Below are 22,975 nucleotides of genomic sequence, written 5' to 3'. Positions count from 1 at the left end.
TTGATTTCTTATCCATGAGGCTGCTCTTGCTATCGTTCTGGTTGAGTCTCCCTCGCACTTCCATTCAGCAAGGTGCATCAGCCCGCTGGCTCCTCGGTTGGCCCGCTGTTGGTTCTGTGGTTGCACTCTCCATGCTGCCCCCTCCCCTGCCCCCGCCCCCACCCTGTGGCCCCTGCACGGCGACACCCGGTCTGTCCTGCTGCTGTGCCGACCAGCAGCGGGGGTGTCAGGAGGCCGGCTTTGCTGTCCCATGTGCCTAAGGCTGTCGATGTTTTCCATTCGCAGACATGTTGCTGGATGACGCTGGTGAATGCTCGGCTCGGAAGGAAGGAGGCAGGCATGTTAAGATAGTTGTCAGCTTTCAGGAGGAAATGAAGTGGAAGGAGGTTAGTTGGATCCCTTACCCTGCTCAGCCTGCCCCTTCCCCAGGTAGAACTGCCTAGCGTAGTGATTCCATCATCACACCCATCATCTCGGAGCCTGGGTGACTTAGAAATAGTACTAACGCTTTCCCTAACTAACCCTAAATCCCCAGCAGCATTTTGATACCACAAACGTGAACAATCGGCCCTTCCCTATCTCTTGTGTTTGGAAACTCTATAAAGAGTCCTTAAAATTGGTCCAGGTTGCCCCACTTTCAAGTATCCAACTAAACATTAACATCAATCAGAAACGGCTTGTCTGAATTTAGTATGTTCCCAAAACTCTTCAAAGGTAGCTAAGCACATTTATTTAGCACAGAAGGTACAGAAATAAGCTGACCAAATTCAGCTGACCAAGAGCACCAGTTTTATCCAGTCGTCAGAGGTTGCTGACCAAGTAGACCCTGGGAGACAGAGGTGGCCAAGCCCAGGAGCACACAGGTGCTGGCAGTGGAGATGGTAGGACATCCTGATTTGCTGAAGCTGGGGCATCTGAGTGTTATGTTCTCTTCCAGGGTCCAGAGGTCATAACCTCATCAGACTGTTTTAGGGTGGGGGGCAGGGGTTGATAATCAAAGTTGATTTTTAGTCATTGATTAAATCCAAATGATGCTGAGAATGACCACCTCTCCCATAAGTAAGAGGCCTCATGAGCCTCTAATGTAAGTCCCTTGAAGTTTTTGCTTGCTTATTATTTCTGAGTATTTTAGCCAACATGCTATTAAAGGCTCTGAGATCTTGGGAGCCCAAAGTGGCCATCAGAACACAGCGTCTCTAGCCAGACTTCTCTGCCAGAGGATTCCACATGTGGGTGGCCATCTAGCCTCACTGAAGAGGGGAGCTGCTAGGGGTCTGAGCATCATCTAGTTTAGAAAGATCCAATAAATAACTCCATTTTCAGAGCTTGGCTGGTAGAGCGATAGATTACCAAGGGGGAAGTCATTCTTATAATTTATGATACCTGTGAATGCCTTTTATTCTAATGATCATCAACACAAACAGATCTAACACTTTATAAAACTTTGTCCCTTTCCAAAATGGTGTTGTTCTGGATCACCACAACATCTAGATGAGGTTGGCTGCCCAGATTTTGTCATCTCCACTTTACAATTGACAAACCCAGGACCCCAGCATCACTTACCTAAGGCAAGTGGTGGGGCCAGATCATCTCACTGCAAGACAGGTGCTTTCTTCTCTGCTGATGTTGCTCAGCTGGCAAATATACCCCCAGCTCTCCCCACTTCTCTCTACCCTCCTAATTATATATTCTTATCAGCATGTCAGGTATTTTAAAACCAAACAGAAAAGAATGTTCTACTGGTTTCCTTTAGTCAGTGTGATCAGTTAGCCCCTACTATGTAGAGCTCTGTGGGCAGCGAGGCAAATGAAGTAGAAAAATATTATTTTTGTGTGTGAACTTCTGGGAGTCTTACTGGTTTTCAGAACTGAGCATGTTTAAAATTTTAACTAGAAAAGAAATCAATATCATTAAAAAATAGAAGAAAAGAAAAAAATCCCAAAGGAATTTAAGATCTAACAAGGAGACAAACTTGATAGACAAATAAGACAAATACCTCAAAATAAACAAGCACAGACTATATCATCATATAAGTTGTGTACAGAACTATTGAAGCAGTGTGACTGCTGAGCCTGGTGTGTTAATCATTGAAGGCTTCCTGGAAGAGGTGAGTTCATAAGCAAAATTTGGAAAGGGAGAGATGGCAGAAAGGAGAGAAGAGAGTATTCCCCACAGGGGATACGTGATCGACATCCATATGAGGTACACGTTCAGTAAAAGGTTCTAGATTCTAGAAAGGAGACCCTCTTTTCCTGACCCCTGGGTTGTGATAGAGGAGGAAAGTGTTTAAGACAGTTGCGTTAGGTCCAAGTCACATCTGGTGTTAAAGCAAATAGGACCTATGAGCCCCTCTCAAGCCACCGGTGGCGTTCTAAGACAATCCGAGTCCTCTGCTAGCCTGAGTCAGAAAGGATCCACCTGTTTTTCACCTGTGGCCATCTCACCCTTAGGATTCCAGACCACACCTCTTCCTCATCGGCTGCATTGGAGTCAGTGGCAAGACGAAGTGGGACGTGCTTGATGGGGTGGTTAGACGGCTCTTCAAAGTAAGTGCTTCGTGGAGACAGCCATCCAAGTGAGGGCCTGGGCCTCAAGAAAGGAAAGGGTGGTTTGTTTCCTGAACCTGGTCATTTCTTGGGCTGTGTCCCCTCTCCCACATTCTTCCGTTGCTGGGACTTATGCCTGGTTGTCAAGGGAACAGAAGGAGGATGCTAAGTACAGACTGGTGACAGGACCAACAGACGAGAACGTCTGCCCTTTGCAGAGGTTGGCCAGCCAGCGAGGGGCGTTTCCCCAGCCCTGAACCGTTGCACGAGCCTCTCAAAGTGAACTGCTAATGGCCACGTTCTGTCTTCACCTTAGAACGGCCTGTTGGATGCGTCTTGCACCGTGTGTTCTGGGGCTGGGGCCAAGACATCACATTTCCACCCTTCATTTTGGTGAGGGGATCTGATCCACCTTGCCCAGGGTCCTGTGCCAACATTTCGGAGTCTGTGATTTGTGCTGTGTGTGACACTGGCTTCTGACCCACAGCTAGTGTCAAGGATGTTGGCACAGTTACTTTTCTGTTCGTTCTAATCACATCACTGGAGTGGGTGTTCGCCAAAGGAGAAATAACTAATGAGCATCTAGGTGAACCTTGATGTATTGGTGATCTGAAAGCAGCTTTTAGTACATTTTTTGGGCTATTGCCCTAAAGTAGGTCAGTGACCAGAGTGTTCATTCATCACATCCCCAAGTATTAATAATAGCCCACATTTTTTCTGTGTCAGAGACCATATTGGTCTGGTTGTTGGTGTGATTTCGAAATCTGACTTTTAACCTAGTACGCTCTAGTTTCCCAGCATCTAGACTGAGGTGGCTTCACACAGAGAAAGTTGTGTCCTTGGACTCAAGCTTGCTTCCCATTTTGGCAGACCAGTCTGCAGAAGTGGGACGGGGTAAAAGGGCGGAAATGGCTTAGGGCAGACCAAGCCTGCTGCCCCGGCCGGAACCTTGTCTCTGTTCGTGGGCAGTTGGGACATCCTTGGATTAAAATGACCACAGATCAGGCTGAAAAGAGCCAGGGAAGTGTCACAGGTGAGAAGTGAGACCATTAAAGGCAGCAGCTTGTTATCAAGATTCCATCTCAGTTGTTTGGCTACCACAGAGCCTGTGGACTTTGTTCCAAGGTCACTGACCTAAAACCTCTCAATCACTCATCTAATTTGGAACACTTTCCAAATTAAACACACGTTTGTTTATGTAAAACTCTAGAGCTGCTTTTTTTTTAGCAGCCCGGAGTTTTGTTCCCTTTGTCATTTAGTATGGCCCTTGACCTGAGCCAAAAGAAGGGACTGGTGGAGAGATTTCTTATCAGAATTTTCATGCATTTCATGCACTTCTTCATGCATTTTCCAGCCCCATTCACAGGCCCCAGTGTCTTTAAAACTTCAGCTGAACTTAGAGGAAAGGCACCATAGCTTCTCTGCTTTTTATCCAGACTACACGTTCACCATCTTGTGAGAGTTTGCCACCCTCCCATCACTAACCACATAAATCTGTGCTTTAGGGGGCCTGTGATATGAGGACACCGCCCCCTCCATTGAAAGTCAGCTCTTCTGCCCCCCATTCCATAGGTCAGTTTCAACTCAGGCATCAGCTGGGGAAGAGGAGAAAATGATCATAAATCACCCAATGAAACCGTGAGTCTTCCACAGATTTTTTTCCCACATCTTTAACGGGGTCTTTATTTGATTTTTTCCAGGAGTACATCATTCACATTGACCCAGTGAGTCAGCTGGGGCTGAACTCTGACAGCGTCCTTGGCTACAGCATCGGGGACGTCAAGCGCAGCAACACCTCCGAGACCCCCGAACTGCTTCCCTGCGGCTACCTGGTGGGGGAGAACACGACCATCTCCGTGGCGGTCAAAGGTAATCCGGCCACGTGCAGGAAGGGAGATTCCAGAATTGCATTGTTTGTTCTGTGACTTGGCACAGGAACCAGTGGCCAGGATTTCATTTGTGTGTGTGAATGTGGGTTGTATTTTTTTTCCCCCTGCCACCACAGTTACACTTACCTAAGCAACAGTCTTCAGCATTTTCAACCACCATTGGAAACAAACAATTTTAGTTTATTGCTGAAATTACATAACAAGAGGTCCCATTAGCCTTATGACTCTGACATAATGGAATCTTAATGTTGAAATGGGGCTCTGCTGATACCTGTGAGTTACTCTTGCTGGCAAGCCTTGGACACGGTCCTGCTCTACAGATGGGAGAGGCCACAGGGCACTGTGGCCAGGGAGGAGTCACTCAGAAAACCCCAAGAAGCGCTGACGCTCCTGCCCACGCAAGATGCTACTCAACCCTCTGATTGCCTCATCACCCAGAGAGGCTACACCTCAGGCCAAACTGTATTCTCTGGAACTTTAGACTCACAGAGTATGTGGGGGGAAAAAATTTCATGGCCAAATAATCATTATTCCCATCTGAGTTTGGGGGTGGTGAACAGGCATATGGGTTCTCTAAAACCTCTGTCCTTTAATGTCCTGGGGCTTCCCTGGTGGCTGAGACAGTAAAGAATCCGCCTGCAATGGAGGAGACCCAGGTTCTATCCGTGGGTTGGGAAGATCCCCTGGAGAAGGAAATGGCTATCCACTCCAGTATTCTTGCCTGGAAAATTCCATGGACAGAAGAGCCTGGTAGGCTACAGTCCATGGGGCTACAAGGAGTTGGACATGACTGACTAACACTTACCACTTTAATGTCCTGATTCTTAACTGTTAAAAAGGCTGAATGATCCAATCTTATACAAATGCATATGACTGCAAAACCCCTTTTTCCTATATTTTATGAACCACCTAAAGAAGAGATTGCTAAACACTGTTCTAAGCTCAACCTTCACAGCATCTTATATCTTCCCCAGAAGGCACTGATTTTGACTGTAGTTTGGGGGCTGTTTGATGCAAACTTTGTCTCCTGGTTGGGAGGTTTTCCGAAAGCACCCAGCATTCTTCATCAGTAGGAAGGAAGGTCTTGCTTCTCTGATGACAAGCAGCAGGTTCCTGTTTGAGCCACATACACAGCCTTATTTGTTAGCATTCATTCCACAATTGTGGCCTTGGGCTGCAGGTGACAGAAACCTACTCAAAAACTAGCTTTAGCCAAAAGGAAACACACAGGCTCAGGTACTTGGAAAATCCAAGCATGGACTTCAAGCACAGGTGGAACCAGGAGCTCCAGCAATGCCGTCAGGACCAGGCTTACCTCAGCTTTGCTTATTTATTGAATTTTCTGCACCTGGCTGATCAATGGCCCTGACTCATCCTTCTAAACTTAGGAAGCTTTTAAAAGAGGACAAGTGTAACAGGAAATTCTTAGGGGTGATTCTGGCCTGTGTGTGCAAGCTAAGTCGCTTAGTCATGTCTAACTCTTTGCAATCCCATGAACTGTAACCCACCAGGCTCCTCTGTCCGTGGCATTCTCCAGGCAAGAACACTGTAGTGGGTAGTCATGCCCTCCTCCAGGGGATCTTCCCAACCCAATAATTGAAACTGCTTCTCTTAACATCTCCTGCATTGGCAGGCAGATTCCTTACCACTAGCACTACCCGGGATTCTGGCCCACTGTGAATCAAATACTCATCACATTACCAAACCAGTCACAGGGACCAGGGAGAGGCTTTGGCTCAGCCTGGCCACACACCCAGCTTTGGTAGATGCAGGTGCTGGTCAGCTCTGCTTGGACAGCTGGAATGAACTCCCTACAAGAGCCCCACTGCAAGGAGAGAAGGGAGGGCTGCCAAGCACACCCTAACAACAGCTGTCCACCCCGAGAACCCTTTAAGGAAAGCCTGATACGCCATGACCTTAAATTGCCTTTCATCCACGCTGGCGAGCAGGTGAACACTGGAAATGCTGACAGGTAAAAGGAGTGACCCATTACTTAGATCAGACCAAACAGTGGCAGGATTATCTGCCTCCCATCCCGGCCACCCCACCATGGAGTTGCAGGTGGTGCTGCTCTCAGCACATGAGGTTGTTTCAGCATCTCCAGGGGTGAGCTCGGGCTTGTTTTTAAGTGATACCTGACTCTTCTGTGTTTCCCTGTAGTGCCTGACACTTAGGCCTTCAAGGCACTAAAAACCACCAAAGGATTTGAGCTGAAAGAGATCCATGAGCTGCAGATGATTCACCTCAGTGGTACTGGGGCAGGGGCTGTGGCTTTATGTGCTCTGAAGTGAGTTCGTCTGCAAAGTACTCCTTCCCTTGGAGTTTATGGCAAGAGGCTGAAACAGCACTGAAGAGCAGAGAGAGGGGTTTCAGTGTGTTTTAATCCCTGCCCTGTGTTGTTGTTAAGTTTAGACAGGAGACCCCACCCCTTCCCCCATACTTTGCATCAAGCTTTGAGCCAGTGTAGGCGCTATTGAGACCAGTTTTAGGAAGGTTTTAGACCTGTACCCAGATGTCATTGGGGATCCTTCATCAGGGTGATTTGTTTTTTGTTTTGTCTCTAAGTTGTGTCCAACTCTTTTTAAAACCCCATGGACTGTAGCCCACCAGGCTCCTCTATCCATGGGATTTCCCTGGGCAAGAATACTGGAGTAAAAAAAGAATACTGGAGTGGGTTGCCATTTTCCTTCTCCAGGGGATCTTCCCAGCCCAGGGATCAAACCCACATCTCTTGTGTCTCCTGCATTGCAGGTGGATTCTTTACCACTGAGCCACCAGGGAAGCCACTGGAATAGTCACTGCATTGGTTGAGGAGGATTGGAAACAAGCATATACTTGCATTATGGGGATCTGTTTGTAATGAATTAATTATGTAGATGGAAAAATGCTATTATAAAACAAAATAAGTTCCTTTCAATTTATTTTTTCCTATATAGTGGTTTCTTGAGGTACTTTTTTAAAAAAAATTTAATTATGAAATTATGATAACACATTTACAGGAAGACTTGGAAAATATAGAACAAAGTTATATGTAGTTCTATTATATTACTATTATTTTTTAATCAGATAAATTAAGTTTTTAGTTGGAATTTCAATATCAAACTTTCAAAAATTAATAGAATGAATAGGCAGAAAAGTAGAAGGATATAGTAGACTTGAAAAGCACTATGAACCAATTCAACATAATTAAGATTTATACAGTTTTCACACAGCAGCAGGATATAAATTCTATTCAAGTTCCCATAAACTAAACCAGGAAACAGTGGAACATATCTAGGGACATATAAAACAAGATGCAAAAATGTCATGGTCTAAAGGTATTGAAATCATACAGAGTCTGTTCTCTTGTGGAATTATGTTAGAAATCAGTATCAAAAGATATTTGAAAATAACCAATATATTTTCAAGTGCAATGCGACATTTACCAAGAGAGATCTTTGACTCAGCCATTGAAAGTTGAGGTGCTTTTTTAATAGAATTACCTTAGGTTCTGGACAAGTAACCTTGGCTGGATCCTCTCTTGAGAATGATATCAAGAAAACAGCTCTTAGAAAGCCAACAGCCCTGAGTAATGAAGTTGTTCCAAGAGAGGAGGGGGAATGATCCTCATGTCGTGGGAGAGGCTCAGAGTAGGTCTGCCAGTATTTACATCCCCAAATCAAATGATCCCTGCTTGCATTTTTTCTCTTTTTAATAATAAAAGTGTTGATACCTTCGTGGTGTATCTCAGTGTGGGCACGCAGGAAAGAAAGAGGGTGAAGAGGCAGCCCACGGGTCCAGGTAGACACGGGAGATTCACAATAGATCTCAGCGAGCACCACCGCTAACGGTAAATCCCGACAAACAATCTAAGCGCAGCGTCTTAGGAATTCTGCAGAGGACAGATGAGAACCAAGTGTCCAGACACGAAAGGTAAACCTGAGTCTGGAACCATCATCCTAGGCAGGGGCCAGAGTACAGGCTGCTGGGGAGCAGGAAGCCTGCAGTGTCCCTGGGTGGGTGGGGGTCTCTGATGAGGGGGCTGCCCAGAAAAGGGATAGCCCAGGGTTTTGGCAGGCAGAGAGAGCCACCTGCTCTGCCAGGCTGTGAACACTTCCTGTCTCTCTCAAACACAGGGCTCGCGGAAAACAGCCTGGACTCGCTGGTGTTCGAGTCGCTGATCCCCAAGCCCATCCTGCAGCGCTATGTGTCCCTGCTCGTGGAGCACCGGCGGATCATCCTCTCAGGGCCCAGCGGCACCGGGAAAACCTACCTGGCCAACCGGCTGTCAGAGTACCTGGTGCTCCGGGAGGGGCGGGAGCTGACCGACGGGGTGGTCGCCACCTTCAACGTGGACCACAAGTCCAGCAAGGTGAGGCGGTCGTTCGGAGGCTGCTGCTCAGCCCTTTCAGAGCTACTGAGGCCACCACCACCCTGATGGCAAAGCAGCGTTTCCTACAGTGCTCACCTTTGCTGGTTATAAAAGTCTGGGAAAGGAGGGTAGAAAGGATCCAGCGGAAAGGAAGGCTCTGACCCCAAACTCGCCAGCAAGAAGTTCCACGTGTAAGTTGATGTATTGGGTTGGCCAAAAAACTCATTCAGGTTTTCTGTGTGAGTTTACGGGTTTTCCGTACATTTTGGGTTTTACGGAAAAACCTGAATGAATTTTTTGCCCAACCCAATAGTTTATTTCTTACTTCCCTGCTATGAGTTGGGCATGATGCTCAAAGCTGGTAGTTCTTTAACCCAGATGCTTCCATTTCACTTTACCAAGAATTCATCACATGCCTACTAGATTCTCCTGTTTTCCCAAAATGAAACCTTCTTTTGTGGAGCAACAATAACAATACGAACAACAGCTGTCATTTACAGATGGCTTGCCCCTGAAAGGGGTCTCCCCACAGCAGGACCTTCAAGGAAGTAGTTGTCATGATCCCATTTTACAGAGGAGGAAACTGAGGCTTGAGGCCGATGGCCACGTACCTAAGGCTACTCATATGGTACTGAGCAGTGGACTGGGGCTCAAGTCGATGTCTTAAACCCCAAAGTCAACAAATAGGCTTGGTTCTGCCTCTCAGGGAGCAGTGGAAATGCTTGGACAGTCTGCCTTGGTCCCAGCTTAGGGTTGTGAGGTGTCTTCTCAACCCTGTTCATTATCCGTGCAGTGGCTGTTTCTGGGTGTTTCACTCTGACTGCCTCTGTGCAAAGGGGCTGGGGGATCAAAGGTGAATCAGAAGCAACTCTTCCACCTTAAGAATCAGTTGGCATCCTTGAAGATGCAATGCCCAGACGTTCTGTTTCAGTGGGTTGTGTGGGGCTGGGACTCCACGCCATTCTCAAGTTCCCAAAGTGACGTGGATACAAGGGCAGGGCTAAGAGAAGTGGTCAGAGCCCCCTGAACCAAGACCCTCTGAGAATAAGCTCAGGGAAGGCACCCTCTCCTGGGACCAGCGAGAGAGGATCCCAGGCACATGGCTGGGGCTGTCAGGCCAGGCTTGATTTCAGCGTCCACTGTCTCCCCTCAGCCAGTCCCCAGCTGTACCCGGTAAGCCTGAATAAGGGAGGGAGGGCTCCTAGCCTCAGGAGCCCTGTCCTTGTCAGGCGCCTGAGGCCGAGGACCCATGATGGGGAGAAGCTAAAAGAAGGGAAAATAGCTAGTAACTTTAAAAACTGGGCTTCTTCTTTGCTAAAAGCCGCATTTTGACTTAAAAGGGAGGCCCAGCCCTGCACCCACCCTCTGTGCTGTCTCAGGCGGGTCACTTGACTGAGGGATGCCTCAGCTTCCCATCTGTAGCACGGAGACGGTCACAGCACCCACCAACAGGAGCTTGTATGTGTGAGGCCCCAAGCCATGCCTGGCGCTGGGTCACGCCCGTTGTCACTGTGACACTAACACCATCAGATAGTGGTTCTGGCTTCAGTGGCTGGTCCTTAGCTCTCTGTTTCGGCCTTTCCCCATTGCACGTTCTTCTTTTTCTTCCTTTTTGGACTTACCTCTCACTCCAGCCGAGCTGGGCTGTGTTCTACTCCCTGCTCCAGACACTGCCCTGCCCATTCTTCACAGTGAAGACCAAAGCATATCCTTTCACTCAGACCTTTCAAGACCCCCTGTGCACGGAGATGGCCTCCCTGCACCTGTTCATTGTCTGTCTGCCCCAACACTAATCAGCAGGTCATGGCGGAGAGGCATCCTTTGCTGTGTTGATTCGTCAAGGGCTTATAAGCGGCTCTCAGGTGGTGCCGTGGATGCACAAAGATGTATAAGGCACCTGCCCTCAAGGAGCTTCCTGGGAGGCTGGCATAGTAAGAAATATCGAGAAAAGGGGCAGCACTTCCAGAGAGTGATAGATCGTGTACAGAACCATGCCTGGGCACCCTCACAGCGCTCTTGCCGGGTTTCCTGTTGCCTGGAGAATTCCAGAAGGCAGAGCTGAGACTTCCCCAGTCTGCATTCTTCTGCACCCAGACTGAGGCCTTGAAGTGCCTCGGGGATCAGCACGTGATCCCAGAGTGGTCTCAGGAAGCACCCCTCTGCCTGTACCGGCCCAGGTGATGCCCCGAGCACGAGCATCTTCCTTGGGGCGTTCACGAGCTCCTTCCCCCCTACTCCCCTGGGTTCCACAGGAATTGCGCCAGTATCTGTCCAACCTCGCCGACCAGTGTGCCAGCGAGAACAACGCCATGGACATGCCTCTCGTCATCATCCTGGACAATCTGCATCACGTCAGCTCCCTGGGCGAGATCTTCAACGGGCTGCTCAACTGCAAGGACCACAAATGGTGAGGGCCGCTCCGGACGTCGCGGCCCCGGGCGAGCAGCGCATGCGCGTGGCGTGGGCGGGGCTTGGGGGAGGGGCTGCCCCCAGCCGGTAGCCATGTGCTTAGGTGCACGGGGACCCTCTTCTCCATTTCCTTCATCCTTCATTTCCTCCACAGCCCTTACATAATTGGCACGATGAATCAGGCTACCTCTTCTACTCCCAACTTGCAGCTTCATCACAACTTCAGGTAAGGTGTCTCTTTTCAAGTACCTGTTACATGCCTGAAACTATGCTTATTTTTCCCAGCTTAGTTCACTTGACTCTCACAAAAGCCTCAAGTCATTAAATTTATCCTTCTAAGTTTACAAATGGGGAGATTAGTTGACTTGTTGAGGAGGTCATACAGCCAGTCAGTGGCAGAACCCGGGTCTCTTGTATGCTATGTCCTGGGGTAGCGGTTGGTACCTGGGAGACAGCTCTACTCGGGCTGTAGGCAAGTGGACTGCATGTCACCCTTGGCTCATCTCTCTGTCCCAAGTGACACAGAGCGGTGAGAGCTCCTTAGAGTGTCTCCACTGGGCGGGGTCTCTGGCCTTCAAGCTCCAGCTGCTGGGAACCTTTTGCCCCAGCCACGTCCTGCGCTGCCCCACTACTGCAGGGTGGGAGGTCTGTTATGCTCAGCTGTGGCTGCTTGCCTTTGCCACTGCAAAATGCCCTTTGCTCTGGCACCTAGCTGGCTCCGTATACTCCTCTCCTGCCTGGACCCTTAGATAAGGTTGAACAGCTGTCACCCGGGATGAGACCCCTCCTCCGGTCATTTTCATGGCCACTCTGCTGGCATCTCTGTTGAAAGTAGACCTGAACTGTAATTATCCGAGAAATACCAACTCCTTTGGGTCACTGGGATCATGGCTTATCTCTGCATCCAGGACGTCCTGGTCTTGTCCATTCTCTTGAATGTCCCTCAAGATCATTCTCTTCCCCCCTGCCCCTCCTCCTTCCCCCGTCACTGCCACGCATCTCCCAGAATCCTGTTTTAGTCATTTTCCAACAAGTATGCCTACCTGGACCTTGGGCCACCTGCAGGCCATCCCCTATATCAGTGACAGCTAGAGTGAGCATTCTAGAATTCAAACCTGACCCTAAACCCTAATGCGAGAAGTCCTCGAATGGCTCCCCAGAACAAAATCCAAGCCCCTTTGGGTTGGCGGGTCAAGTCTAAACTCTGGTTACACTGCACCTCTGGCAGTTTTCCGAGACGCCCCATGCTGTTGTTCACACCCCTGCTGATGCTGCAGCCTGCACTCCACCCACCGCCCGCCCCACCCCCCCCCCAACGCCTGCTCTTCCTTCTGTTTCTGCCTTGCCTCATGCAGCTGCTCCATCCGCCCCCTCTGGTCTCAGCTCAGACATCCCCTCCTCTGAGGAGCCTTCCCTGACTCCCCAGGTTTCGTCAGGTCTCATTTCTTTTATCTCCCTCCTCCGCTAGACTGTGAGCTCCTGGGGAATAGGAACTCTAGTCTCTGTCATTGCTTACAGCCCCACAGCCCAGCACAGGGCCTGGCACAGCACAGGAGGCAGTTATCTAAGTGGTCAGAGCTCAGCCTCTGGAGTTGGACTGTCTTGGTTCAAATCTTAGCTCTTCCTCTAAGATTGTTGACTAGCTGTTTGATCTTGAACAAGTGAGATTTTCCATCTGTGCCTTGGAATTTCTATCTGTAAAATGGATAGTGGTCATATCTGTAGTGTGGGGTTGCTGTGAGGAATTGTGAGTTACTATACATACAGTCGGAGAAGGCAATGGCAACCCACTCCAGTACTCCTGCCTGGAAAATCCCATGGATGGAGGAGCCTGGTAGGCTGCACTCCATGGGGTTGCTAAGAGTTGGGCATGACAGAGCAACTTCACTTTCACTTTTCACTTTCATGCATTGGAGAAAGAAATGGCAACCCACTCCAGTGTTCTTGCTTGGAGAATCCCAGGGACAGGGGAACCTGGTGGACTGCCGTCTATGGGGTCGCACAGAGTCGGACACGACCGAAGTGACTTAGCAGCAGCATACATACAGTGGGGACTTCCCTGGTGGTTCAGTGCTTAAGATTTTGCACTTTCAATGCAGGGGACATGGGTTCAATCCTTGCTCAGGGAACTAAGATCCCACATGCCTCAGAGAGGGTGAGAGGTATGAAGAGAGTAACATGGAAACTTAACATTACCATATGTAACTGGAGAGCCAGTGGGAATTTGCTGTACGACTCAGGGAACTCAAACCAGAGCTGTGTGACAGCCTAAAGGGGTGGGATGGGGAGGGATATGGGAGGGAGGTTCAGGAGGGAGGGGGACATGGCTATATACCTAGGGCTGATCCATGTTGATAATTGGCAGAAAACAACAAAGTTCTGTAAGGCAGTTATCCTTCAATTAAAAAATAAACTAAATAAAAATGTATCCGTGCAGTGTTCAGAGGAGTCCAATTTCAGTATTAGCATATTCACCTTCCAGCTCTAATGAGCTTTGATTCATGAAGTTGACCCCGGGCTTTACCGTGGAAAATTTGTGACTCCTTCCAGGTGGGTGCTTTGTGCCAACCACACGGAGCCCGTGAAGGGTTTCCTGGGCCGGTTCCTGCGGCGGAAGCTCATGGAGACAGAGATCAGTGGGCGGATGCGGAACGTGGAGCTGGTGAAAATCATCGACTGGATTCCCAAGGTCTGGCATCACCTCAACCGCTTCCTGGAGGCACACAGCTCCTCGGACGTCACCATAGGTAGGGGCAGGGCAGGCGGGCACACTGGGGCCGGAACTGCCGCTCCTGGAGCCCTGGCCTCCTCGGATGGCTGGCCCTGGGCCCTGGCAGCTGGATGCTGCACTGGCCACACAGATGGAGAAGGGGACATAGGATGGCCACAGCCTAGACGGACCCCAAACTTTCAGTCACCCACATCCTGGGACTGTGTCTCTACCCTTCTCTCTCGCCCAACTCTCTGCACTGATGAGAGGCAGAGAGAAGTGTCCAGCTCTAGGCTGGTATAAACTTTTAGGCTAGGTGCGGGGCCCCCAGCCTGGGGCTCCCCCAGATGGAAGCCACCCTGTAGGATTGGCTTTGCTTTATGAATAATGTTATTAACATTCCTGAAGCTTAGGCTTCAGAGAAAAGAAAAAAAAAGAAAATCACTGGTCATCCCACCATCCTGACATAATCATTGTAATTTGAGCTTATTTTTTCTGTCCGTGTCCATACATGTTTTATGTACTCTCAATCATAGTGTACATACAATGCATTCTTTTTGTTTTCCATTTCACATTGTCTCATGAGTATTCTTTGTTGCTCTCCAAAATAATTAGATGAAATAATTATTTTGTGATATAGTCAGATGTGGGTATGCCATCACTTCCTTAATCATTCCTATTCTCATGGACGTCTGCCGTGCTTCCATTTTCAAAGGTTAGACAATACCACAGAGACCGTATTTCTCCAGAAAGTCTCCCCTTCCCTTGGGGTGATTCCCACCAGGCACGAGATCCCAGGGTAGGGTTAGAGAGCCCAAGGGCCCACCACGTGGCAGCTGGTATTTCTGCTGTCACTTAGAAAACGCAGGGTCCCTCCTGTGAGGGGTGCTTGGGCTGGCTTCTCCTGCTCCCCACCCATTTCAATTGGACGGCTTTTCCCTGTGGTCCCCAGGCCCCCGGCTCTTCCTGTCGTGTCCCATCGACGTGGATGGTTCCAGGGTGTGGTTCACTGACCTGTGGAACTACTCAATCATCCCCTACCTCTTGGAAGCCGTCAGAGAAGGACTCCAGGTGAGAGCACCCTGCCCGTTGACCTCCTCAGCTCCAGGACGGTTCTCGTGACCAGCACTCCTGTCTTTATCTCCCCCCAACCCAAAACTGACTGATGTGAGGTGGCAGCTCCTCACCTGTGAGGCCATCCTCTAGCCCAGTGTAGGACGCACTGGGCTGCAAATCCTGGCTCTGCCATTGTTAGCTGTGTGACCCTAAGCAAGACATCCAGCCTCTCTGTGCCACGGTGCCCTCATCCACGGAAGAGAGAACGATCACACCCCACCACAAAGAGTGTTGCCAGGGTTCAGTGACATCATGGCCAGCAAGTGCTCAGCGTCATGAGTGCACAAGAAAGGAAATATGTCGAACTTCACAGTTTGCTTAAGTAGTCTTATGTCTGCTATTTGGTTCAGGCTCAGCATTTATAATGAGGCTTGGGCAGAGGTTTTTTAATTTTAATCTCCAGTTTTAAGAGATTTTCAAGAAAAAATTATGACTTAGAGTGAATAAGTGACTTGCCCCAAGGTCAGGAAGTGAAACTTTAAGAATCTAGGATTTGGCATTCTCTGCCCGACACCAGGACCCCTCAGAGATAGATGACTCTGGTGCCCATGTGACTGTCCATCCCTCCTGCCCAGTTGCAGCTGGAAAGCCCAGACCCTGCACTTCTCACTCAGCCTAGGGGTTAATGCTAGGGGCTTAGCGGTAAATCGGAGTTTGCAGTAGTTTTATTGTTGAGTCTGGAGGTAGCCTGAGAAGGTTGTCAGCTTTCAGGACCACTCTGAGGAATTAGCAGGTGTCAAACACAGTTGAATAGTCTAGAAACCAGCTTAGCAGCTGGGTTTCTAAGGGCTGTGTTTGCTTGGTACTGGGCAGTGGGAGACACATGCTGCTGTTAAAGGACCCGTTTCAGGGGATGGTGCTGTGTGCACACCCACGTGTACGTGTGATGGTACACACAGGACTTGCACACCTGCGTGCATATGGGTGATGGCACACTTTAGTGGGGTTTGTCATTTGCGTATATTCAGCTGAGCCTGTCATTGTATCCCTATAATGTGTAACAGAACTGATGGTCTCCAGAGACCCTCAGGACAACCAGAGCTCAAAAAAGAAGATGGTGTGCCTCTGGTCATGGGTATTTCATTGGCCTGGAGCATGTAGGCTACAGATTTAAGCCACAAGTGATTGTGAAGGCAGAGGGTAGCAAGAAATGAGGCAGTCCCTTAACCAGTCCCAAATCAGTTTGTTTGAAGATCATTAATCAATGGCAGCATTTTATATTTTTTAAAAATTGTAATTGACATATGATATATTCATTTCAAATATACAATACAGTGATTTGATATTTTTATGCATTATGAAATTACACCATGGTAAATCTCATTACCATCTGTCACTATGCAGTTATTACCATATTATTGACTAGACTTATTTACTTCACAACTAAAAGTTTGTATTCCCTTCAGCTATTTCTCCCATTGATGGCAGCATTTCTATTTTGCTGAAGGTGGATTTTATGAGGGAAAAAAAGAGTAAGACCTCAGATCTCTGCAGTGGAATCTCTCTAGGTAGACAAATTCACTGGCCTGGGTTAAGTAACCATCATGTATTCTTTACTCAAATGGATTTGTTAGGACCACAAACCCAAATGGCCACCCTGTCACTCCTGTTTTTTGGGGCCAGTGGAAGTATTCCCTGCCCCTGCTAGAATTTTGAAGTCTTTTTCATTCCAGAAGCCTCTCTCTGTTCCCATCAGGGGCTTCCAGGGACTATAGTAGGCAGGCACCTCTAGGAAACTCACACTGCTGGAAAGAAGCGGAAGGAACTACAGCAGAGGGAGAAGCAGGTCCCTTCTATTTCTGCCTCACCACCTACTTCTCCCCTTTGCTTCTTTACCTAAATATATCCTCTGTATGCTTGGAAAAACTCATGGGAGCTGTTGAGTAAAGGTTTCCTGCCGAAAGAGGCGCTAACGGGGAGGCGGAAGCTCGGTCTGTGCTCCAGCCGTGAGCTGTAAGGTAGAGGCCCTTCGTTGGTCCTCACCAAGGCTGGATGGTGCTAACGCCTTGCTGCTTGGACCTCAGCTTCAAAGAAGGCCTGTGGGCACAGCTATAAAAGCACAGTGAGATCTTCCCTGCCTATCCTGGAGAGGTTGCTGATGAGTTGGTTATAAGGGCAGTAGTTTTCTTTCCTACAAAGATCAAAGAGTCTGCAGGTGAAAGGGCTTTGGGGTGTCTGTGAAAGAGCCCATTTAGGACAAGGGACAGAAACGCACCACCTCAGGAGATCCACTCGTTCTCTGTGAGGCAAGAGAAGTCATCCGCCCCTTACGCTGTTGAGGTCGTTTGAAAGACAGTCTTGCAATAACATGGACACAACAGGGAGGCAGCCAGAGTTAGCCTTATACCACGTTGCTCAGAAATGAGCCCTCCTGCCCCAAACCTGTGACTTCGTGCCGTTCTTTAGTCCCGGAGACCCCATAGAATCTGCAGATTCGTGAGGAACTTTGGGATGTTCTTTGTGTCTCTAGTTTTGAAGGAAAGTTTGCTGAGATTTATTGAGTGGCTGTTGCCTGCCAGACACTGTGCCAGGGGCCCGACAGACATGATCCCATTTAGTTCTCACAGCCCAGTGTGCACCTCATAGACAGGAAACCAATGGCAACCCACTCCAGTATTCTTGCTTGGAGAATCCCAGGGGCGGCGGAGCCTGGTGGGCTGCCATCTGTGGGGTCGCACAGAGTCGGACACGACTGACACGACTTAGCAGCAGCAGCAGTTCACTTGCTGGGGTGTGGATGAGCCACCGTCGTAGCCTGTAGCTAACTTCTCAGTTACTTCCAAGATTTTCCAGGCTGTCCTAAGGCCCCTGCTCTATACCTTAGATGCTTCAGGTGGCTCAGGGAACCCAAGTATTTTGTTTCATAGCATGAAGTTTTACGTAAGATTTCATTTGACAAAAAGATTCTATTTAAAAAAAAATTCAAAACTCCTCACTCTGCTTGTTACCTGGAGTCCTGTGCTTACTGTGTGCTGGGCACTGGTGGGCCATTTACTCCTTCCTGACCCTGCGAGGTGAGTGATGTGGCCATGAGGTGAGTGCACTGTGGTTCAAAGCAGGCAAGCCCTTGGCCAAGGTCATATGCTGAGAAGGGGTGAAGCCCCCAGATTAGGCTTAGGCAGGACTACCCATGGTGGTAGACAACACAGAGACCCCGCTGCAATCAGGTCTCACCATGGGCTTGCAGTCAGCCCCTCAGTGGGCACTGCCTTGCCTAGAGGAGATGTGGCATTGCCCCCTAGTGGATACCAGATATCATTGCAGGTTTTGACTCCTAAGTCTTTTTCCCAGTAAAATTTGTGTGTGAGCTTGCACACACATGTGGGCATACGTTCACAATTGCTTGGAGGTTTTTGCACAATCTGTACCTTGATGCCCTCGTGTGTGATAAACATGTGCATCCAGAAAGTCATAAATCAGAGTCAGTGGCTGAGGTTTCAGTTTCCAATGTCAAGGATCTCTATTCCTGACCCAGTGGTCATGCCAAGCTCCTCCCTGCTTTGGGGAAAGTGAATGTCCTCTCTGTCTGTCTGTGTGTACAGCTGTCTGCTATTTCCCAGAGCTGCCTCAGGGCTCTGCCTTGGGACCAAGGAGCTTTGTGATAGATCCTTTGCTTGCCACGGTACTTACCCAGCCATTCATCACTTGGACTTGAACATGTCTAGCAGCAAGTGGGGAGACTTGTGAAAATATTCCTTGTTCTTGCAAATGATGTTAGATGCTCCTAGAGTGCTTTTGTCTTATGACTCAGCCCCCAGCCCTGTTCCTCTCTAGAGCTGTCGATGTAAACACTTGCCAAAGTATCTAAAGCCTGCAGAGTCATTCAAAAGACTTCTGCTGGAAGAGGGGAGAGCAGGGATCATTGATCGGATGACCCAACCTACTCTGAGACCCTGGATAGAACTCCCTCCTCTAAACCTGAGATTTCCCAACTGTAACCTGGAAAGTGTGGGCCAGGATTTTTTTCAGCCTGGCTGTGCAGAACTACAGAGCTCCTCAAACTACCGAGTAATACGGTCTGGGGAGCAGAGCAAAAATTTAAAAGCCATGGGGCCAGACTCTCTATGAACTTGCTGAGCTTGGATTCTAGACTCTGTTATTCTGCAGCTCTGACCGTCTCCTCTTCATCTTGGAGGATGGAGACAGAAGCAGGAACTGTCAGAAACGACGTTTGGTTCAGCCTCCCACACGTGAAATCTGGCATGGGCAAGTCAGCTGAGCTCTATAGGGAAAGACCTTGGAGGGAGAAGCTAAAAGTTGCAGAAATATTTCTAATCTGCCAAGACTTCTTCAGTTCTAAAAATCCCCAAGTGCTTGTGTTTCCCTTCCTCCCTGACCTGCACATGTGCACACTTGCACCTTCACGTGATCGCCTGCTGCACAGACTGTGAATCGCCTTTCGAATGCCAGACTGAATTCTCTGGCCTCGGAGTCACCACTGCCCTGGGTTAAGGAAGATTTCACAGTAGACAGGGCTGGAGGGCACTAGACGGGAGGGGCCCTGGTGTCTGAGGGCCATGAGCTCATAGGAGGCTGTGTCTCTGGAGTGGAGTCGGAGGCAGCTGTGGATGAAAGGAGGTAGGGGGGCCCTGTCTGCAGTGTGGGCAGGGCAGGCATTTCCCAGAGAGATCAGAGGTGGCTTAGCAGTGGTGAGATGGCCAGAGGGACAGCAGGTCCAGCCCAGGTGACGTGTCCTCGTCGGGCAGATACCTGGCCTGCATCTCCTGGCGCCGGTTTTGGCCGAGCCACGTGACTCTTGATACCGTTGAGTGGTTCAGAGTGGAGTTCATCAGGAGGGGTAGAGAAAGGAAAGGCTCAGACAAGGATGCTGGGTCCTAGCTCTGAATCCAACTCTGCTCTGAAACCTTTTACAACTGGCTCTTCTCTTTAAGTCCCAAGTTTTCCAACCAGTAGATGAAGGGGCTGGGATAGGTGACCCCAGTTCCTTCCAGCTGAGTTAGCCTGTGACCTGGGAAAGACGTGGTTCTAGCTGTCAAATCTCAGCTCTGCTGTACTGTCAGCCCTCTCTTCCCACACTCCCCCCTGCCTCAACTGTAAGAGTCCTGGAAGGACAGACAGACAGGCTGCGGTCCACATGTAACTCCACTCCCGAGCCCCCTGCACACCTGGTGGTCCAGAGGGCTTTGGTTCTTTGTGCCCCTACAGAGGGGTGCCCTTCCAGAGCCACAGAGGGGGCACTGTCCTGGGTGGGCACGTCTCATCCTGGCTATGAGCACAACTTTGCCATGCCTGCTCAGGCTCCAGTGGTTCACATGCCTGGACAAACTTGGATTCCAGTTCTGCCTCCTCTCCTTCTGGAGCCCGCTTGTAGTGATACTTTCTCTCAGAGTCTCATGGTGGTAAAACAAGATATTTGTCAAGTGTTTCTCACAATCCCTGGTGTGCAGTGAGCTGTAAGGTGTGGTGGAGGGGGTGGCCTTGAAGAGGAAAGCTACAGAGAGAGCCTCTCTGTATGATGTGCCGAGCCGAGCCTTGGAAAGTGGTGCAGCCTAGGTTTTTGTTGTTTAAAAGAATGTCTATGTTGCTTGTAATTGCCAGGAGAAGTCACTGAAGTCACTGTATTATTAGATATTTCTGACTTAAGAAAAGGAGCTTGGAGGCATGGCACTGGTCTTACACAATTTTGTGTTAATTTCTTCTTTAAGAGGAAATCGGTTGTCTTGAACAATTCTGAGAAATGCATGAGGGAGGAGAAATGGTTGCAAACCCAGGACCCACATGGAGCCCCTTTAACAATTTCCTGTTCTGAAAGTGACCAGTACCTCTGCAGAGGGCCCCTGAAAGTCAGACTCCCTTCAGGAAATGGAGTCTTATTAAGCCAGGGCCATTGTGGTTTCCACCTGTGGTCCTGATGCCCAGCACCCCCATCTGTGTGCCATGGTGGGGGGGCCTCCTCAATGAGACGAGAGCATCTCTTTCAAGCTCCGCATTCAGTGACATCACGTTGATAAGTGACTGGCCACAGTGAGAGTATTTATACCATGGAAACTGGCAAACGCTTCAAATCAGATTTTCAAGTTGGATCACAAGGCTCAGCGTTTAGGGTGACACAGTGAGCCAGTGGCAGAGGTGAGGTGACCTAGGTCAGGCTCCTCCAGCGTTCTTACTCCTGGGTCACACCACCTTTGGTCTCAGCACCTTGGATGATTTCCTTAGGATAGAATTCTGCAAGTGAAATTACTCCATTAAGGTAAGCATAATGATGCTGGGTTTGGAGAGTTTTTCAGAAAGCTGCAAAACCAGGACTGCAGAGGGGTCTCGGCCCACCTCCTGACTGCTCTTTCTTTGTCTGTTTCCAGCTGTATGGAAGGCGGGCCCCCTGGGAGGATCCCGCCAAGTGGGTGATGGACACCTATCCTTGGGCAGCCAGCCCACAGCAGCACGAGTGGCCCCCTCTCCTGCAGCTCCGGCCCGAGGATGTTGGCTTCGACGGCTACTCCATGCCTCGGGAGGGGTCAACCAGCAAGCAGATGCCCCCCAGTGACGCTGAAGGAGCCCCGCTGGTGAGTTCCCTGCTTCCAGAGCAGCTTGGCGTTCACTGAGCACTCACTGTGTACTGGGTGTGATACAGGGCGTGCTGGAAATTTGGAGATGACCGAGCCCTGGTCTTGCTTAGGAAGGTTAGACCCATCCCAAGCTTGGGACATTTTGGCCAATATTTTCTTCCTTGTATTTAGTTTTTCACTAATGCCTTTGACCCCCGTGAAAGTTTGCAGGTAAAAGGTTATGAATTTGGTTTTTCCCCCTAAACGTCCCTACACCACTCTCTGCCCTCTGCTTTGAGTTCACCTTTACGATGTCTGGTCCTGTACCGTTAGACCCTCCCACTAGTGACTGAGCAGAGCAGAGCATGCTAAGGGCAGAAGTTCGAGCCAGAGTGTAAGAGCTCAGGCAGAGGGAGGTCTGAGGACAGGAGGGGCTCGTGGAGCAAAGGCCAAGGGGGCCTGAGTGTGGGTCCCCAGGCCAGTGACATGAGTTAAGTCCTTAACGCTGCCTGAGCATCTTTACTCCACAGATGCTAAAGCAATAAAGGCCCTTTAAGAAGAACCTGGGCCAGAGGCTGTAACCCTACAATTCTAGTACTCTCTGCCAATGTAAGACCCATGCGTAGGCATACTGTGAAATTAGAGCTGCATCAGAAGTCCTATAAAAGAAGGTGGAAGCACATACACCAGAACCTTGCATGGTTAAGCGAGTGGTCATGCTATAAATTCAGCCCTGAGCTCTCTTAGCAGCTTGCTGCTGCTGCTGCTGCTAATTCGCTTCAGTCGTGTCCGACTCTGTGTGACCCCATAGACAGCAGCCCACCAGGCTCCCTCATCCCTGGGATTCTCCAGGCAAGAACACTGGAGTGGGTTGCCATTTCCTTCTCCAGGAGATCTTTCCAGTCCAGGGATCAAACCCACATCTGCTGCAAGTATCCTGCCCGGTAGGCAGATTCTTTACCGCTGAGCCACAGGGGAACCATTATTAAAAGCGAAAGTCCTAGAACTCTTTCTGTGGATTCAAGCCGATACACTCTAAGTTACATAAAAACAGAATTTGGGACATCTAGAGGATAGAATGGTCAGCTCATCCCTGGACTGTCTTTTCTTAACCAGAAATATTTGTGTCACTAAACACAGAAAGCATTTAGGTAAGACCCAGGGTTCTTAGAATAGTTACACAGAATTCTCCTGGCAACCTCTGGCCCCCAGAGGTCATCTGTGCTGGCCTGGCCACCCCTGCACATCAAGTCAGCTACTTGGTGCTTCCCCGAAGTCCTGTTCTCTCTGCCCAGGGCCACAGATCTTGGCTTTAATAGCCCTCTTGTTTACTGACCTCTTGCCCTCCTGAGACCAAGGACTCCAGGAGGACAGGACTGTGTTGTTTTCACTCCAGACCATATACTGCGGGTACACAGGGGATGTTTGATGAGTGAATGAATAATCCT

The 22,975-nt window shown here is 49.3% G+C and overlaps 1 protein-coding gene across 4 annotated transcripts in view; it reads left to right on the top strand.

Annotated features, from left to right (window-relative positions):
* The window catches only part of NAV2 (neuron navigator 2), a 177,660-nt gene that overhangs the window by 150,155 nt on the left and 4,530 nt on the right, over positions 1–22,975 (top strand). For 3 of the 4 annotated variants that reach the window (XM_010858421.1, XM_010858420.1, XM_010858419.1), the window contains 9 exons: positions 286–386; positions 2,451–2,546; positions 4,247–4,415; positions 8,551–8,786; positions 11,039–11,193; positions 11,350–11,421; positions 13,746–13,942; positions 14,858–14,976; positions 21,342–21,545. In XM_010858421.1, coding sequence (XP_010856723.1) covers positions 286–386; positions 2,451–2,546; positions 4,247–4,415; positions 8,551–8,786; positions 11,039–11,193; positions 11,350–11,421; positions 13,746–13,942; positions 14,858–14,976; positions 21,342–21,545 — 1,349 coding nt within the window. Of the gene's footprint in view, positions 1–285; positions 387–2,450; positions 2,547–4,246; positions 4,416–8,550; positions 8,787–11,038; positions 11,194–11,349; positions 11,422–13,745; positions 13,943–14,857; positions 17,688–21,341; positions 21,546–22,975 lie in introns of those variants that run through there. The other variant, XM_010858422.1, reaches the window with a different exon arrangement.

The sequence above is a fragment of the Bison bison genome, unplaced genomic scaffold (genome assembly GCF_000754665.1).
Source record: "Bison bison bison isolate TAMUID 2011002044 unplaced genomic scaffold, Bison_UMD1.0 scf7180017864388, whole genome shotgun sequence".
Lineage (NCBI taxonomy): Eukaryota > Metazoa > Chordata > Mammalia > Artiodactyla > Bovidae > Bison > Bison bison.
Note: the sequence above shows the minus strand (reverse complement) of the source record. Positions and strands in the feature narration are given on the sequence as shown.